Genomic DNA, 18,671 nt, shown 5'->3' with positions numbered 1-18,671 from the left:
GGGCTGATGGCTTTATTCCACTTGGAGGAATTTGGGGGTGGAGGAAAGAACCGACCATAACCATAGTACTTGTCAACATACTTGTAGTGTGTTCCAAGGGTAAAAATAGCTCATGACAAATGTAAGGCATGGGAGCCTGAACTCTTCTTGGAGTGACTGAGAGTCCTGTAGGGTTTGGGTGTCAGTAGGAAAAGAACCTTCCTCATCTGCTGTGGAGAGGGGGATCCTGCAGTTCAGCACACCAAAGCACCTCTCCAGCTGATAGAAAAGTTGTGGAGAAAGAATACAGTGGATAAATGAATAAAGGAAAAAAAAAAAAAACCAAAACCCAGAATTTATAATTTTGATCCTGTTGACTTCAATTTTTGTCAGCTATGGGTTGGTTCAATAGGCAGGTTTCTTGCTATGTAGCTGTATCTAAAACTCCTGACCAGCTGGCTCTCACAGGCCTGGACTGCAGAAATCCCAGAGAAATGTAAAGATCTAACCCAAATCCAGACAAACAGGAATCCTGGTTGGAAAAAAAATTAAGATGTCAAAGAAGACAGGGTGTTTCCAAGCCCAGAAGAGCCACAGCACACCTTGCACTTGAATGCAACCTCTGGGTGTTTGGACGGTAACACATGTATGTAACAAGGCATGTGTTCCATCAGCATGTTGTGCCAAATTAAGTTCTTACACCCAGTGTGCAAGAGGCCAATCCACACTCAGAGTCAGATATTTATTTACAGTTCTGCAAAGAAAGGCATGCTGGGTGGCAAATCCACTATCAAAAGATTTCACTCCTTATACATTTTAGCAAAGGCATGACTGTTCCTTGGCTACAAGTTCCATAGTTCTCCTACTACTTAGTGTTCTATTTTTTATTGGTAAAGTGAGTCCCTCTCTTCTTGTGCTAATTAGTACACATACTCAGTCTTTCCCTTCTTTTGAGTCAGGGGGTCATGAGTTGGTGGTTACGATCTCCCTCTGCCAGAATTACATTTCACCCAGTTGGAGCTGATTTCAGCACAATTGCTGAATTGGCTTTGTTAGTTTCTTCCTTATCGTGGGAGCTCTGCCAAATGTCCTTGTGGTCTGGAAATTCTGCATTCTTTTTACTCATTATCAGCAGGACATCCTTCTTCCCAAGCTTTTTTAACACCACCCTTTCCCCTTCAGGTCTGTGATCACTGAAGCACACCAAGCTCAAAAGTTTAACAAGGCAATTCTTCCAACACGTAATTTATCTAATATTTTATGCTGGTTTTGGCTGGTGTGGAGTCAATTTTCTTCACAATGGCTGGCATGGGACTGTGTTTTGGATTTGTGCTGAACACAGTGATGATGATGTGGAGATGTTTTTGTTATTGCTGGGCAGGACTTATACAGAGCCAAGGCCTTTCCTGATTTCTGTGCTGCCAGGCTGGGGAGGCTGGGGGAGCCTGGGAGGAGACACAGGTGACCCGGACAGGTGACCCCACTGACCACAGGGACATTCCAGACCATGGAACATCACGCTCGGTACATAAGGCAGGGAGGAAGGGGAGGACGTTTGCAGCGACGGCGTTTGTGTTCCCAAGTGACCCTGAGGTGTGATGGAGCCCTGCTCTCCTGGGCATGGCTGAACACCCGCCTGCCCATGGGAAGCAGGGAATTCATTCCTTGCTTTGCTTGTGTGCGTAGCTTTTACTTTCCCTATGGTACTGTCTTTACTTCAATCTATGAGTTTCCTACCTCTACTCTTCCGACTCCCTCCGCGATCCCGCGGGTGGGGGACTGAGCGAGCGGCCCCGGCAGCGCAGCCGGCACGGGCTGCGGGCGGGCCCCGAACCCCCGCTGGCTGGTTGAGGGCCGCGCCAGGCACGCTGGGGCGGGGAGTTCCGGCTGGGCGCCGCCAGCAGGCCAGGCCGTGATTGGGAACTACACTTCCCGCCGTGCCTCGCGGCGAAGAGAGGCGATAAAAGGGGGAACAGCGCAGGTGTCGCGCTGGAGGGCAGGTGCGGGTGGTTGGTGCGGCTCCGCTGAGGACTGGTCCTCCTGAGGCTTCATGAAGCCGCAAGAGCCGCCGGAGAGCGGCCCTGCCGCCGCCGCGCTGGAGGCGCTGAAGCAGCGAGCGTGCGAGAGCGTGGATCTGAACGCTGCGCGTCTGGGCGCGCTGAGCCGCGACATCTGGAGCCGTCCCGAGCTGGCGTACGCGGAGCACCAGGCGCACGACGCCCTGACCCGCTTCTTCTCCGGCAGGGACGTGCCCGGCGCCGCCTGGGCCGTGCAGCCGCGCTACAAGCTCGGCACCGCTTTCCGCGCCGACTGGGGCACGGCGGCCCCGCAGGACCCGCTCCGCCTCGCCTTCCTCTGCGAGTACGACGCGCTGCCCGGGCTGGGGCACGCCTGCGGCCACAACCTCATCGCCGAGGTGGGCGCCGCCGCCGCGCTGGCGCTGAAGGCCGCCCTGGAGAGCCTGGCGGAGCCCGTGGCCGTGCAGGTGCGAGCCCTCCCGGGGGAGCGCTGGTGGGCGCTCCCTGACAGCCCCTGACTCTCTCCGTGCCTTTGTGCTGCAGATCACCGTGCTGGGGACCCCCGCGGAAGAGCAAGGAGGAGGCAAAATAGACCTCATCAAGGCTGGGGCGTTCGATGGCCTGGATGTGGTTTTCATGGCGCACCCCTCGCAAGAAAACGCTGCTTACCTGCCCGACGTGGCCGAGCATGAGTGAGTGCGTGGGTTCAGGTGCAAAGAGATGGTTTGTTGTTAGCTTTTTGTCCCCTTCCTGAGAAGGGGACCGGCTTTAGCAGTGGCTGAACCCGGAGCCCTGCAGGTGCCCATCAGACAAAGGTGTCTGCTCTCAGCTAAGGAGCCAGGTTAGTGTTAGGGAATGGCACTCGGAGCCATTCTTCCAAAGTGCTGTGTTCAGCCTAGTGCTCAAATCCCTGACTGATCTGAGATAATCTTCCACGTATCCCAAAAATCCATCTTTTGTTGTGACAGTTCTAGGCGTTTCTTGCAAGCATTCATGTGATGATGCCAACTGTTGAAGTAGAATTTAACGATACAACTGCAGGGTCTCTCTCAAGGGTCATTGTTTTATGCTTTCCTGGATGCCAGTCATGTGCTTCTCTATGCATTTTTAATCAGTTTGGAAGGTTTGCCTTCCTCCGTTTGAAAATAACTGGCCAGCTAAGCCTGACTGAACTTTGGATCAGTAGTAGCTTCCACACTAAATTTAGTCAGTCATGTTGTGTGTATTAACTCTCACATCAACTTTTTGGTTTTGATCCATAGTAGTACCTGTCTTTCCTTCATGTTTGCCCTTAGTGTCAGGATGGACATCAGTCCTACCCTACACAGCTGCCTTTTCTGCCAGCCGTATAACTCTTTGAAAATTATATCTTGTCTTCTTTTGATTGGCCCTGATGTTCAGAGACAGCACTGGCTCACTTGTGCTTTGAGTCACTTGACTTGCCTTTAAGTGCACCTTGCTGGATGTGCATCCCCAAAATTGTACACACTACATGAGGTGCAATTGCCTTAGATCTTACTCAGCTGCTGCAGGGGCCATAGTGTTTCCTTACAATTTTGGAGACAGCTGGCACGTTTGAGACTTCCTCTTCAGTCATTTTCAAGCAATCAACTCTTAGGCAAATGCTTGGTCTTTAAGTACATGATTTTAAAAAAATGATTTGGAGATTCGTTCTTTTCTTTCTCTGCCAGTCTGCAAGGCCATGCTGTTCTTCCTTTGGGGTTGTAAATATCTGTTTCCACAGTGTCCCAGCAGTAGTCTGCCAGCAGGTTTTTTTCCTATGTTTTATGTCACATTCTTCTATTATGTGATTCCTGATCCCAGAGGGTCTTACCTTGCAGAGTCTTCACTAGTAAACTCCCTCCAGTGCAAAAGCTTTTGCAAGTATTACATTTGACTGTTTCAGACTAAATTCTGATTTATTTAGATAAGTAATTTTCCAGTCATTTATGATTTGTACTGGGAACTGTTTTCAGATTGGTTGTGCTATTGTCTAGCTCTAATATGCTTGATATTACTGACCATTTTACTTTTACCAGGGCTGTTTCCAGTGGATAATTTGCTTCTGTAAATGCTAAGTTACATGGTAAAACAGACAGGGTTAATTTTCATCACCTGGCCAGTTCTCTGCTACTTTCCTTCCTCGTGTTTCTAAAGAGTCTTAACTGGTTGTTGTACCCTCCTTCAAGACTTAGCCCAACTTGCCTTTGCTTTACCTTAAGACTTCTATTATAATATTCAAGATGTAGTTTTCAATGATAGTTCTGTCTTTCTGCTTGCAATAGCCTTTTGAGTTTGATACAGTAAGATTTGGAAATCTCTCTTCAGAGGTCAGAGTCTGCAATAGGATGCAAGTCCTAGATAGCCTTTAAACCCTTGAACATGGAGGAGGCATGGAATTGAAGTGCTGAGTGAAACAACTTAATACCTCCAAAAGCTTGAAATACTGAGTTTGTCATATTTTATGTAATTATGATGCTTCAAGGGTGGAAAGACAGCTTTTCTAATTTTAATTGGTCTTTGGTTGTTTGCAGGGAGTTTAAGCACTGGTGTTCACTAAGTTGCTAGTATTGCTGTGTCTGCAATTCTGAAAACTGGCTTGTGCCTGAAATAAGATTAACATATTGGGATAACTGGTGGATACATGCCAAAGTTTGCTGATTCTTACTCAATTACCCTTTGCTTCATCAGCCTATTTATTGTTGGACAAACAGGATCCACATTCTTCTGCTGGTATTCTTAAACTGGCTTAGGGTGTTATTATTCTGCAAAATCTCTTGGGTTTTTCTGAGTGTCTGTGACATTTGTGTAGCAAAAGAAGTACAAGTAAAGGAATGCTGAAAGAATTTCTTTTAATAAGAAACACATGTTCCTTCTGGAAGAGGATACTGCAGCATGACTTTCTGCTGTACTTTGCCTTCTTTCTGTATTTTTGAGAATGTTCAGGGATCTTTGTGAGTTGATTTGAGGGGTTGCAGTCTAATACTTGGGATATTAATGGACAAGTTTCTTACATTTCTTAATGATAATAAATTTTAAATAAAATTCTTAGTCTAGAGAATGGGTTCTGTGATTGTCTTGGAAGATCAGTGGGGATAGAAAAAGGCAAGAAGCCTAATTTGGGTTGCAGGAGCAGTAAGAGATGTTTCCTGTTGCAACAGTACACTGCATTGTGTCCCTCTTTTCCTTCCAGAGTTTAAGTGCTGGTGTTAACTTGCAGCTGTGGCATGGTTCTGAGCACAAGGGTCACTTCAGGATAACTGGTTGAGTTGGCATTTGTGCAAGACAGAGGGACAAGCAAGTTAGGCTGGATAAGAGACAGGTTGTGTGTCTTGGGGTGGGAGGAACGCTTGAAGATTGAGTTTTTTCTATAAAGGAGTAGATTTGGAGTACAGATTGTTCTGTGTATTTTATAAATAGCGAGACTTTATATGTAGATGTCAGTATTTAATGTTTTCCTCTTTTGTAAACAGTTCTCATAAACAGTCTAAAATACTAAGTTACTTTGTAAGGCTAATATTAGTGGCCCTCAGATGAAGCAAAGCATTCATTTTCACTGGATATGTTAAGGTGCAATATTTTATAACTTCTGTGAAGTTGGAGGATAGCCTTTGCATTAGATTTCCTCCTTGTTGCAAGCCTACCACCTTTTTAGAAGGGTGCAAGAAGAGAACATCCTTGCTGTAGCATAATAATGTGTATTTTACAATAGGCTGTGCTTTTCCATACTCATAAAACTTGACTTTTGTTATTTAGGCATGGGTTATATGTGGTCTTACGTGCTTTTGCTATCTTAGATATTGTACGCAGTTTATTTGACAAGAATTAGGACGCTCAACTTCCAGATTTGAATCAGAGAAAAGGGTTTGTTACCCTCTGAGAAGAGTGTTTTTAAGTTAAAGTCTCAGAAGAGTCAGGCAGTATTAAAAAAGCGGTGGAGGGATTTAATTACTATGTGAAATGTGTACATTTCACATAGTAATTAAAAGGCTATATAATGATGTTACCAGTAGCTCCCTTGCCTGACTGGCTCTTGGTATCATTCCATTCTGCTGGTTTTCTAGAAGTCTTTCAGTGGATTTTTGCACTCCAAGATAGTTTATCTATGCAACAGTCAAGTGCCAGATATTATTGTTTGATGTTATGCTGACCAAAATTTAAATAACATATATTTGTGGGAACGAAAGGACATTTTTCATTTCAAAGATTTTTTTTCAGTGAATGAGAAACAAATAAGCAATGCCTTTTATTTCCTAGTGTGACTGTGAAATACTATGGAAAAGCTTCTCATGCTGCTGCTTATCCTTGGGAAGGAGTTAATGCATTAGATGCTGCTGTTCTTGCCTACAACAATCTGTCTGTTTTAAGGCAGCAGATGAAACCGACCTGGAGAGTTCATGGTGAGATCTTTCTTAAACCTAATGTCCAGCAAGTTAGAGTTTAGGCTGCTGAAATACTAACATAGAATATCACACATTCCAAAGTATTGCACTAAAGCACTAAATTAGTTTAGTAATTTCAAATATTATGAAACAGCACCATTTTATTTAAATGGTGTGTCTGCAGTTTTTACAGTGATGTCAGTGTCCAGAACTAACTGCTCAAAACAGGCTGAGAGGTCAGATTTGAAAGGGGACTCCAATGCCTAGGTAAAGGTTAGATCAATTCTAAGTCTTGAAGTTGCAGTTCAGAAAAAAAAAAAGAAAAAAGTGTAAAGTTTATTTTGGTACATGGCCTTGAACTCCTTAATATGTGTGGATTTGCAAAGGTGTAAGATTAAATAGTTCCAGAAAGTGAGGTATTACTTACTGCATCACTTTTTGAGTAGACGTTCCATTAATTAGCTGGCATTTATTGGAAGGGTCTGGTGGTCTGGAATGAAATTTATTTGGTGAAGTACAAAGAACAAGTGATGGCAGCAGATCATAGTCCTGGTTATAGCCCAATCAACTAGATGTTCACTGTATTCTTATATTTAATATCTAGTAGGTTTTGAATTAGAAAGGCCAATTTGCAGAAAGACATGTTAACCATTAAGCTTGATTTGTCCTCCTTCAACATGGTGCATTTCTACCTGTACAGTGAAAAAGGTTCAAAAGGTGAGGGGAAGCTGCCCTATAGCCATAAACCCAGGGTTCCTTATTGCACCCAGCACAACTTCTGCCAAGTTGAAATGAAGAAACTTTGCCAATTCTACAGGACTTCTGAATGTAGAGCTGTTTATTTGAAATGTTTGTTATGAGCTAAAAATCTTTCCAGATGTTTTGAGCTGATCATTATGTATCTTGGCTGCTTGTGCTGTATGTAATTCAAGCGTGCATTTCTGTCCAGAATATCTGGATGGAGTCCTAATCCTTTTGACTGTAGATGAAGCTATTTGCAGTTCTGCTGTGCAGCATGCCCAAATGAATTTCAGACAGCAGGCACAGCCTCTCTATCCTATTTCTCTGTAGAAAACAAGGCATGTAATTAAGAGTTTTGGTGTCTGCAACCCATGTGTTGCAGGTTTAATGCTGAAGATGCCCAAGTTTTCTGTTGAATCTAAGCCTAAACCCCTAAATACTGCTTTCTTTGTGGTTTCTAAAGGTTACATGGGTAATGTTGGCAAAAAATCTAAGTAGCTAAACAGTAAGGCCTTCCAAGGTAATGCTTCCTGAACAGTGGCAAAACTGAAATTACTGTGTTGATACAACTGCTGCCATAAACCTGGTTTTTCAATGTGGAAGTATTTAAATAACTTCTGGGAAAGGACAAGCAGCCAGAGAGCGAGACTGAATTTTAGAAATGCTTTCTTTACAACATTGTGTAGGAGACTTCATGTTGTAGACTTTCTGTATAACCAGTGGCTGAATTAAGTGATCCTAAAAATAGTAGTGTTACCCCACTTACAAAAGCTGGAATAATTTCCATTGCTTGAAGTCTAGAATTCTAACCAATGCTTCATGTACTGAAATATCATTGTCTTGAGTTCATCTGAGATATTGATGTGATCTTTCTTCCCTGCTTATGAGTGGAGTATATGTTGCCCCCTTAAAAATGGGAATGTAGATTTTTTTTTTTCCTGTTCAAGAAGTTGTATTAAACAGGTTGTAAATAAGATTTTCCATCCAGAGGGGCAAATTGAGTGCTACAACAGTGTGCAGGCAGCCTACTTGTAGTTCAGGTCTGCTGTCCAGTCCATATTGCAGTTGTATTGAAATTTAACTGTAGACCTATTCAGACTCTCTCCAGTTCCATTTACAATTGTTCTGGACAAGACAAGTGAAAACTGTTTACTCATGAAGCTACTTGTTCTGAGAAAGCTTGTTATGGGTATGTGTCATTCAAATTTGCATGGATACTTACTGCTTCCCTTCCTGTGATGTCTGTCCCTCTCATCTGAGCTGTTCCTATTGTTATGGACAAATACTGATACTGGATTAATTCAACACTCTTTTTTATTTGGACTGTATTTGAGACTGGAGGTGAAGTTGGTAATCTTAATGGGTTTTCTGCACCAAAAGAAATATTTTGTTGTCTGTTTACAACAATATAGTGCTGTCTCTTCAGGCCTCAGTGACACACATCAGTAACTTCTGCAATATTTCCATTTAAGGTAGAAGTTTCTCAGGTTCTACAGAAAACAAATCTAATTCCACATAATAGAAATTGAGGGTAGAAGACCAGGGAAACACCCTGTTGGAAACAACTGGCTGTTAGTGCAGTTACACCTAATGTGAAACTGGGATCTGTGATGTGTTCTTGTCAAAATATCTAAATATTACTGTATTTTATGGAAATGCCTTTGATGCCATAATGGTAAAAGATGTAGTTGGTCACACATTCCCTTGAGGGAGCACTTTCAGCTCAAACTGCACTTGTGACTAAAGCTACATGTGTTACACATTCCAGTATTTCTGAAGAATTAAAATGAGCAATGTAAATGAACTTTCTGTGCACTGCAATACATACATTGTTTCAGTATTGCTGAGAAACTTGTTCAGATTTTCTTCAAGATCACAAAATAAGTTGGAAACATTCTAATTGAGGAAACATTTGAAAGTTGGACTCCAAGTAATCCCTTTTAGCAATTTTTTTTCCCTGTTGGCAGACAGATTACTTTATGACTTCAATGCATTGAATTTTAGGGGATTAATTAGAAATGCTAGTTTGACTTGACTCTGGGATGTAAAACAGATGTCTAACCAAAGAATGCTGTGAAATTGTGCTGAAAGACATGTACATGTTCCACATGTAATCTGACATGATGAAGAAACTTTGTCCACACACTGCATTTTTTACATTCCTTGTATTTCATGTTCAGCTGATGTTTTGTTGTTTTTGTTTATATGTTTATAGTTCTTGACCCAGGAATTTAATGAGAGGGCTGAAGATCAAACAATTGCATTTAATACTGACAACACAACTTTTCCCTTTCTGCAGGTGTGATAAAAAATGGTGGTGTGAAACCTAACATCATTCCTTCTTACACTGAACTAGAGTTTTACTTGCGTGCTCCTTCAAGGAAAGAGCTTTCTGTTCTGACAGAGAAGGTTGAAAACTGCTTCAAATCTGCAGCAGTGGCCACAGGATGCAAGGTAAGAACGTATTCATTGTCCTGTGTTTCTGTTACACAGACCAGAACAGGAAATCAGTGTTTACTTTGTCTGCATAGTGTTTAACCAAAGTAAATCTAAATTACTGGTACACTTTTTGCTGTTCTGTTGCTTTGTGTCCTGAGAGAAAGCTTTGGTTTATAAGTAGAGTGCCACAGAATCCTAGAGGAATATGTGTTGGGGGAGAGACCTCTGGAGGCCATCTGGTCTAATTCTCCATTCAGAGCAAGACCAGTTAGAGCAGGTTGCTGAGTGCTGTGTGAACTTCTGAATACTTCCAAGGATGAAATTCTACCACCTCTCTCAAAAAGTGCTCTACACACCTCGTGGTGAGCAAGGGTTTTCCTAATGTTTATGCTGCAATGACTTGAGCACTGACACAGGTTTCCTGCAGAGATTGCTGTGTTTCCCTCTTTGGAGATACTCAAAAGCTGCCTCAGTATGGTTCTGGGAAAGCAGCTCTAGGTGACCCTGATTGAGCAGGGGAACTGGACAAGATGACCTCCATAGGTGTTTTCCCACATCAACCCTCTGTGATTCTGTTGTATCCAACAGGATTTCCTTTGCTGCTTCTTGTTGCATCACTTTGACATGTGAGAAGTCTGGTTCTGCCTTCGCTGTACCCTTCCCATCTGGTAACTCTAGACAGCAGTAAGGTGCCCCACTAACCTTCTGTTCTGTGAGGGCTCAGCAGATCAAATTCTTTCAGCCTGTCCTTGTACATTGTGTTCTCCACCTAATCATCTTGGTGGCCTTCCCCTGGCCTAGCTCCAGTCTTGATTTGAGGAGAAAACAAACAAACACAGCACCAGCTGTGGTCTCACAGAGGTTGACTCCATCAGTAATAAAAATACTGAAATACTAATGGCACCAGTCTCAGTTGCAGATGAGTGCTGCAGTAACAGGCAGCAATGTGGTATTTTGTGCTGCTGATTATAAAACACTTGGAGCTTGCATGTCTTGTGTCATCTGAGCCAGTCATGTTGTCATGCAAAGCTAGGCTTGATCATGCACTATCTGCTCTTAAATGAGTTCCATCTTGCGTGGTGGATGTTCACAATCACCTTGTGATTCTTGAGCCTGGGCATGAGTTCTAGGAGGATTTATTTGCTCTGTAATCTCTCTGGGAAACTTGAGACTAGGATGGTCTGAGGAGTGTGTAGTTTTCAAGGACCTCCTCTTGGCCCTTCAAGAGGATTTGACATTTAGGTGTTGTTCAGTGAGCTGGAACATCCCTCTGTTTCAGTAACACTAAAAAAATAATGGCTCCCAGACTGCATTTCTGCTTCTCTTACTCTGCATCCTTGGATGCATCCTGCCTGATCCCATGTACATTTAATTTCTTTAAGTGTCCTGTAATTTCTTTTTGTTTTGCTGTGGGTGATGCTTCTATCCTACAGATAGTGCTGCTAGGCTCAGAGACCTGGGAGGCTTGATGGCAAACCTCACCTGTAGAAACAAGCAAAACAGGTATTGGGTATTCTGTCTGTTTTTTTCCCATATTCTTGGTCATTAGGTCCACTGCCCCATTAAGCAGCAGGCTCATGTAGCAATTGAGTGATTTTTCAATTAGCATTCTCGTTTGTTTTGATTTTAGTAAATGGAAGTGTGTCTCATCTAGCTGGTTGAAGCAATAAGATTACCTTTTTTATGTTGCTAAGATAGATGGTTCTACTTGGCTCTGTTAATTACAAGCTTTTGACTAATTCAGCTGTAAAAATAATGTATGTGATCATCAAAACAAATAGATATGGGATATGAGAATGTCACTTTTATAGTCTTCTTGAGACAATAGAAGTTGTTTCCCTACTGTGCCCCCTTCACTATATCTAGAAAAGAGGTTCAGAAAGTGCACTTTATGCAGAATGAAAGTTCTGAAATTTGACATTGATAGATTTTTTTCATTTGTTTTCAAATTTCTTATCTGTATGAAGCCATGTCATGGATGGGGCTGTAGTTATTGGAAGCATTCTGAAAAAAGGTAACATAGTTTGATAAAAGCCTATGTAGTTTAGTAGTACTTGCAGGCAAAATCATTAGACACTGTTACAGGAAATATTTGTTTCCTGTTTTTGGAGAAAATTTTGAAATCCTTTCTTCTGGAATTTGGGTGTCTAGTGCAAACTGAACAGAACATCAGCTGTGTTTTGATGGAGGGTAATATTTGGCAGGATGTTGTATTTTTGAAATAAACTTAGCGCTTACATCTGTTTTGCCTTGGGCTTGAAGTCTGGATATGTAGGGGTTTTTTTTTGGCCTTCAGATTGTTTACATTGAACTGGCTTACACTGGAGAAAAACTTACAGTCATTTGGGGTTTTTGTCTAGGTGGAAATAAAAGGTGGTGAAAATGATTACTACAATGTGCTTCCAAATAAGAGCCTGCAGAAAATTTACAAGGAGAATGGAAAGAAGCTTGGAATAGATTTTATATCAGAAGATGCTATCTTGAATGGTTTGTCAGGTAACTCCAGCTGCATTTTTCATTGTATCTTAAGCTTAGGTTCATCAAGCTTCAAGTGTATAAAATAACAAATAAGAGCTAAGTTAAACACAGAAGAAAAAGCCAAATTACAAAGCTAAAGCTCTGTAGAAGGTTTATATCTCTGGCCTGCGTTTCTGTATTTGTTGTAGAAACTAAGAAGAGGTAAGAAAAGCAGTAAACACCTTGTAATAATTCTGAAAATATTTCAATAAGCAGTTTGGTTGGGGGAAGGGATAGAAAGCTAAGAGCAGTCTTTCTGAGAATATGAGCATGTGTAATGAATTGTCTCTCATTCTGTGGCTTTAAAATACAGAATCCTGTTTGCTATAAATGGGGATGAGACTTTGTTTTCAGGAACCTTGTTTAATAACATTTTCCAAGCTTACCTATAAACAAATATACTAGAATCTAGCAATTATTTTAGAGGGAGTTTTTGGAGAGATTTATAACTTGAAGTTTAAGTATCTCACTAACTCTGATTTAATCTTTTCATTAACAAGTAATTACATGCCTCTAATTTTAGTTCATGAGTTCAACAGATTAGTTTTCCAAAGGGTGCTCTTCAAGTAGGTGTTCACTTTTGGGTCTTGACTGTGTCTTAAACAATTTAACTTTCTTAGTCTCTTAGCTGTAACAGCAATGGGAGTTCTTGAATGCTTAGGTGGGTTTCTTGTTATCCTTAACACTTTCTTTTTCAGAATCTTCCTACAGGAGCTCTGTTCAAGTCTCAACTTCTGCTCATACTTTGAGCCTTCACTGCTGATCTTAACTGTATTTATGAATGTTTTTACTCCATTCATGCTAAAGGTTTTTCTCTTAGAAGGAAGACACTGTTCTCAGTACTTGGTACTTGTCTCAGTACAGTGGTACTTGTCTTCTCTTTATTAAATGCAGATTATCTTTGAAATTTGGACAAATTTAGTGTTTAGGAGCAGCTCTCCAAATTTCGTTTTGTGGGTAGGGGAGACATTATATCTAATGAAATTCTTGGTATCTAATGGTGATGGGATTTTTTTCTGTTTCTTACTTCCCTTTCAGATTAAACAGTGGTTCATTGTCTTGTGTTTAAAAACATAATTATAACTTAAGACAGATTTCTTCCTACTTTCTTCAGTGTAATACAAATAAGATTTACTGCTTTGCTTGTTTAGCCAAAGGAGGAGACTGAGGAACCTTAAAATGTTTACTGTAGTGCAACTTTCTGGAGCTCTGCTAGTTGGTTCCTTCAAACCATTGTAGTAAGGATGATCATGTATATCAACGATTTTGCTTTTGTTCAGAGGTCTTGAAGTGAACTTTTCACAGACACCCAGCTGCAGTAGGGCTTTCATATGTAAGTTATATGATATGCTCAATGTTAACCATTAACTTGCTTAAACCAAAACTCCCTGTATGGCTGTCCTGTCCTTGAATTGCGTGTCAAATGTCAAAATGTGCTTGAGCAATTGCTTTTTTATCTCACATTGCAGTGGGGTTTACTGAATTTTCTTTCCACAGCTTCTCCTCTGAATTTTTGCAGTGGGAATTCAGGAGAGATAACAAAGCACAGTCTCCAGAGCCATAGGAGTGGAACTTTGTATGCTGCCCTTTTCCGGGGGGGGATTGAGTATTTTGTGTCATCTTTTCCAAGACCTCTATTTCTGTTTAGTTTTCATGTGGTTTTCAATGTTTTCTTTTAGGATGTCAGTTTCTTCTGTTGAAAGGGAAGGAAGATAGCTCAGTTGCTTCTCCATGTCTGTGCAGCAGAACAGTCGTTCAGAGCTGGGCGCACTCGGTGCCACCTCTGCGTGGGCATTAGTGTGGCTCTGCTCCCAGGTATCACTCTAGGCAGAAAAGTGTCACCAGGGCTTCCCTGAGCACCTCAGACCACAGGCACACAGCCAGGGGGTGTGACATCCTGTGAGACCGAGCTAGCTTGGACCAGGTGCCAGGACCTGTTTCTCCTGCTGCTGTTTGTAGGACTTTACTACAGGAAATTTATCCATAACCTCCTAAAGCAGATGGCTTAGTTACACAGGGCTTAGTTGAGGCACCCACACCTGTGATAACTTAATCTAGTCAAAATGTAGTATTCATGGGGTTCATTGGCTTCCTGTGCACAAAACTGATAAAGAAGATCTTAAGAAGGTCTAGTATATTTGAAAATTCCACTTTTGAAGCTTGGGACTCTATGAAATGTTGCCTGGAATCTTTTGTGTTTTCCCCTCTGCTTATGTTTGTGGTAATACTGACTCCATTAAATATGCAGTGACTTGAAGAGGCTTCAGGATATATTTTTGAGAGGCTGGAACTCCAGTATCTCTCTGTTGAAGGTATATGTATATATATTGCATTATGTATATTGCATTGGTAACTGCAATTACTTATGCTCCCAGAAAGAATCCAAATCAATATGTGTCTAGCAAGCACACAATTTCAGGTGTTCTTATGGAAATTACTAAACACCTGATGTTCTAAACATACCTCTATCTTATTCCCATAAAGGGTGTAACATTTTATCTGATAGAGGGGAAGATTTAGCTGTTAGATTTTTATTAAAAGCTGCCTGGATTTTGCCTCTCCATGTTGCTAGAAGATACCCAATTTAAATGTCTTCTACTCAGCAAAAATAACATGTCAACTGGTAGTACATTGAATATGGATATAAATTTAGGAGGAATGACATGACTGAGAGCTATGATGCTGTGAAATTTCTAGTGTTTCATTTGCTAAGTGGAAGTAGGGAAAAGGGCAGCACAGTCTTTGCAGCAGTTTGTGTATTGGGACTTAGAAAGGCAGGTCTAGAACCTTTGGTTGAGTTTGGAGCGTGCAGAACTTCTGGTTTGTGTGTCCAGATTGGCCAAAGAAGGAATCAGTAGTACCGACTACTGGAAATTAAAATGACTTATTGCTGTGCCAAGAGTTGGATTTTCTTCAAATGCATCCTGAACTTACGGGAAGAGATGTTTTTGAACAAGCTTTGCTGTTCCCCCTGTCTGTAAGCAGAGTAAATAGCAAACTCCTGTCCTCATAATGTAAGCTCTGTGGACTCACTTTCAATAACTGTAGGCTTCCAAGTAAAGTCTGTGTTTTTCCATTGTTTAATTACTAATTCTTAAGGCACTAGCAATATCTTCTCTTCATAAAGTATCACAAATATAGAGGCTACCTGATGTGTTAAAATTAAATTTTATACACCATTACTAAAGAAACAAATTCTTGCATCTCTGGCCCCAAAAAGTTAATTGGGATCTTAGTGGGTCATCCCTCTTTTTCCCTGGTATAAAACAATGCTTCCTCTGGTACCTGGATTTCACAATTAGTGGTACATTGATTTCTCCAGCTTCAAAATGTCATTTTAACAAATAATGAGTGGGTTGCTTGTTTGGGGGAAAAAGAAAAATCCAAAGCCACTTGGGATGTAGTTGTAGACTCTTGGATCATTTACCATGAAGAATATTCTACTTTGGGATGATACCATTCAGTAGATCCTTATCTGTGAGATAGGTGCTAGATAACATCCTGAAAGTGATAGGCATGAAAGAATCATCATTGAAATGTGCAACATTGCTATCAGGTGTTTGTCTACAAAGACCTAGCATTTTATCTGGAGTTTAGTTCTGATTTTATTTCAAGGGTGCTTGTGCTGTTGAGATTTCCATAAGTGAGAATAATCAAAACACATGAGGTAAAAACAGTTACCCTCAATCTGTTTTTGTTCAAAGATTAATAGTTTCTACTGTAGTCCCCTACAGAATGCTGAATATTTGCATACTGGTGAGAAGCAGGAATTGTTTGGCCTAGTTCTGAAGGCTCTAACAGGGAAATAGCTGAAATGCCTGACACTCCCAAGGTTTGCAGCTTTCCTGTTTCTGAGCTAACAGCTTACTGTCAGGAGATGCTTGATAAAAATGAGCAGTAAAAGGAATAAGAACATGCTGATACATCTTCCTTGCAGTCCAGTAACTGGTCATTGATCAGAAGTGCACTGGAGGGCAGCTCCTGAAGATGACTAGTTAGGGAAAAACACCTTGGTGACAGGATATATTTGTATGGATAATGGCTCATTAGAAATGTTCTTATTTTAGTATCTGGGGCAAAGGATACTCCATTTTAGACATGGGCTGGAGAGAATGTCTATCATGCATTTTCTTACAGCATTCATAACTGCCCAGCACTTTTATTAAGAAAATCTCTGTGCTGCTTCTAGGTTCCACAGACTTTGGAAATGTTACATTTGTGGTCCCTGGGATTCATCCTTATTTTTATATTGGCTCTGATGCATTGAATCATACTGAGCAGTACACAGAAGCTGCAGGTGAGTGGAAGTGAAAACAATTAACATTAATTGTAGAGTTGCAGAAAAAGCTGACAAATGCAGAATTTCTTGGTTTGTGTTTGAGGTTATATGTATATGGGTAGGATAACCACTCCTCATACTAAAAAAGAAATTAGAAGGATTATCTATAACAGCATATTCAGAAGAATTTCTAAACATGAGCTGAAAGATAAGTAATTTTTACTCCTAAAATACAGGAAATGTAACAGTGCTAGCTTATAAATCTCCCCATTTTCTGAAGGGCATAATATGAACATTCAACATTCCTGTTCTCAGTCTTAGTTGTTTTTGTCAGTAGCAGAAAATTAAGTACTTGCAAAAGAAAAAAATGCTTTGAGGCATGGGAAAATAGGTTTACTTCATGCAAGTAGATTTTTAAGAAAATGTTCTTGAAGCTGAAACTTATAATCTTACTTTATAAAATATCCCTCATGCAGCAAGCAAGTGGTTTAATATTGGTAATCTAAGCTGAAATTCCCCTTACATTTTTTTTCTGCAGGGTCACAGACTGCTCAGTTCTACGCCTTGCGCACAGCAAAGGCTTTGGCAATGACAGCCCTGGATGTCATCTTCAAGCCAGGTCTGTTAGAAGAAGTCAGGGAAGACTTCAGAGAAGTGAAGCGGAAAGAAGAGGAACAAACAAATCCAGTAGAACCTAAAAAAGAATCTGGTGTTGGTGAAGGAGCATGTGCATCACACTAAACTTGATTAAAACATTCTCAGTAGCATTGACTTAATGGAGATGCTGTATTTAAATCCCAATAGAGGCTGGATAAATACATAGCTGAAGAAATTATGATTTTATTTAATTTGGACTTTAGGAGAAGTAAATAGTATAATTGCTTTCAAAAAATGTGAAATTTCATCTAGCTGTAATGTTTGTGTTCACTAGGGTGATGATTTTCATACAGAGATCTCAAATATGTTCTCTTTAATTTGCAGTGTTGAATAAATTACAGTCTTTAGATCCCTTATCAGTGATGTTCCATGTAGTGCTATATTAATATTCTTTTTAGAGGAAGTATGGTTGTTTTCTGTTCTAAAATAAGCCCTTTTCATTCAGTGATCATATGCTGAATCTGATCTGTGAAGCTTTTATTAAATTTCTGGTCAGTCACTTTTCTTGGGACAAGATGGAGACTTAAAAATGAGCTGGTTTCACTGGAGAGAAGGGGCTATGTTTGGAAATATACTTGGTTTTGATAACAGTAACTTCCAGCAATGGAAGAGGACTGTTTCTATAGGAGTGCAATCTGTAAAGCTTGATTGTCCTGACATGTGTTGATTTTCCTCCTAGTAAATTCTGGGGGTGTTGTGGAGAAGTCATGCATCACAAAATTGGAAAGCAGCTAAATGTTTATTTGATTAAATCAACACATTTAAACTACTGCAAGAAAAATTCTGCTCTGAGGCAATACAGGTGTCCACACAAGGTGTTGCATTAGCTTAACTGATCTGAAGGAGATGTATAAATTTATCTAAACCAGTGGAAATCTTTGTGACAAAGCTACAAGTGTGGTGCCATGAAGCAATAAATGGTTGTGTGCAAGTCTCTCTAGTAATCTCAGAGGAGCTTGCAGTGAGGACTGCTGACTTTTTTAACCTGTTTGTTCCCGTGTCCTAAGCAGCAGATCTGTAAAGTCTTGCCAGTCATCCTTTCTGTGTGTTGTGTGGTTAGTCCATTTAATTTTTATTTTGCTTCTCAAGGACATTGATACTGCAGTTTTATTTAGGTGGTGTTTTGTGTACCCAGTCATGCTAGGATGCCTTTTGATTCACTGGTTAAAGGATCTTGTGAGTACACAGAAAAGAAGTCAGTGGACAGATGGAGTGAGAAAGCAACTTCCTGATTAACATTTTCCTCAGCACAGGTACTTCTGGAAGTCTCAGGAAGGAAGGCAGGCAGGCTGTATTCCTCAGGAAGTCAGAATAACTGACTTTCAGAAATATATATATATATATATATATATTAAACAGTCTCTAAATGGTAAACTCTAAAATTCTGTTCAGCATTTACAGTTTATTTATTTCTATATTCACTTCAATTTTACACCAGTATCCTTGTTTTCATTAGCAAAGGGTTTTCACAGATGGATGCGAGAAACAGGTGAAGGTGGGACTCTGAGCTAAAGATGTGTCCAGGATAGTAAGTTAAATACTAAATCCACCTAAAATTTGTTCTCAGGTTTGTCAGAGGGACTTTGTCCTTAACTGTTAATTTACAGTCTGCCTTGCTCATTCTCAGACACAATTGTAATTCCTTAAGATCTACTTTGT

General features: G+C 40.7%; 1 protein-coding gene across 3 annotated transcripts; it reads left to right on the top strand.

The window, feature by feature from the left end:
* The first annotated feature begins 1,987 nt into the window (after positions 1–1,987).
* On the top strand, positions 1,988–18,345 carry PM20D2 (peptidase M20 domain containing 2). Of its 3 annotated transcripts, none has more exons than XM_054279489.1 (7): positions 1,988–2,395; positions 2,541–2,689; positions 6,255–6,397; positions 9,420–9,574; positions 11,920–12,055; positions 16,266–16,373; positions 16,894–18,345. In XM_054279489.1, the coding sequence occupies exons 1-7, from the start codon at positions 2,030–2,032 to the stop codon at positions 17,094–17,096; spliced, it is 1,260 nt and encodes a 419-aa protein (XP_054135464.1). In that variant the 5' UTR covers positions 1,988–2,029; the 3' UTR covers positions 17,097–18,345. The 3 variants fall into 3 exon arrangements, with proteins under 3 accessions (XP_054135464.1, XP_054135463.1, XP_054135465.1); XM_054279488.1 differs by having other exon boundaries at positions 1,988–2,464; XM_054279490.1 differs by lacking the exon at positions 16,894–18,345 and adding an exon at positions 13,756–13,891 and having other exon boundaries at positions 1,988–2,464; positions 16,266–16,351.
* Positions 18,346–18,671: the final 326 nt, after the last annotated feature.

The sequence above is a fragment of the Melozone crissalis genome, unplaced genomic scaffold (assembly GCF_028551555.1).
Source record: "Melozone crissalis strain CALT ecotype California unplaced genomic scaffold, PUWL_Pcris_2 ptg000027l_1, whole genome shotgun sequence".
NCBI classification, from domain to species: Eukaryota; Metazoa; Chordata; class Aves; order Passeriformes; family Passerellidae; genus Melozone; species Melozone crissalis.
Note: the sequence above shows the minus strand (reverse complement) of the source record. Positions and strands in the feature narration are given on the sequence as shown.

Excerpts from the sequence above, each read along its gene's own strand:
- PM20D2 (XM_054279488.1), top strand. The coding sequence starts at position 2,030 with ATGAAGCCGCAAGAGCCGCCGGAGAGCGGCCCTGCCGCCGCCGCGCTG. Across the intron at positions 12,056-16,265 it reads TATCTTGAATGGTTTGTCAG|GTTCCACAGACTTTGGAAAT; the intron begins GTAACTCCAGCT and ends TGCTGCTTCTAG. Across the intron at positions 16,374-16,893 it reads GCAGTACACAGAAGCTGCAG|GGTCACAGACTGCTCAGTTC; the intron begins GTGAGTGGAAGT and ends TTTTTTCTGCAG.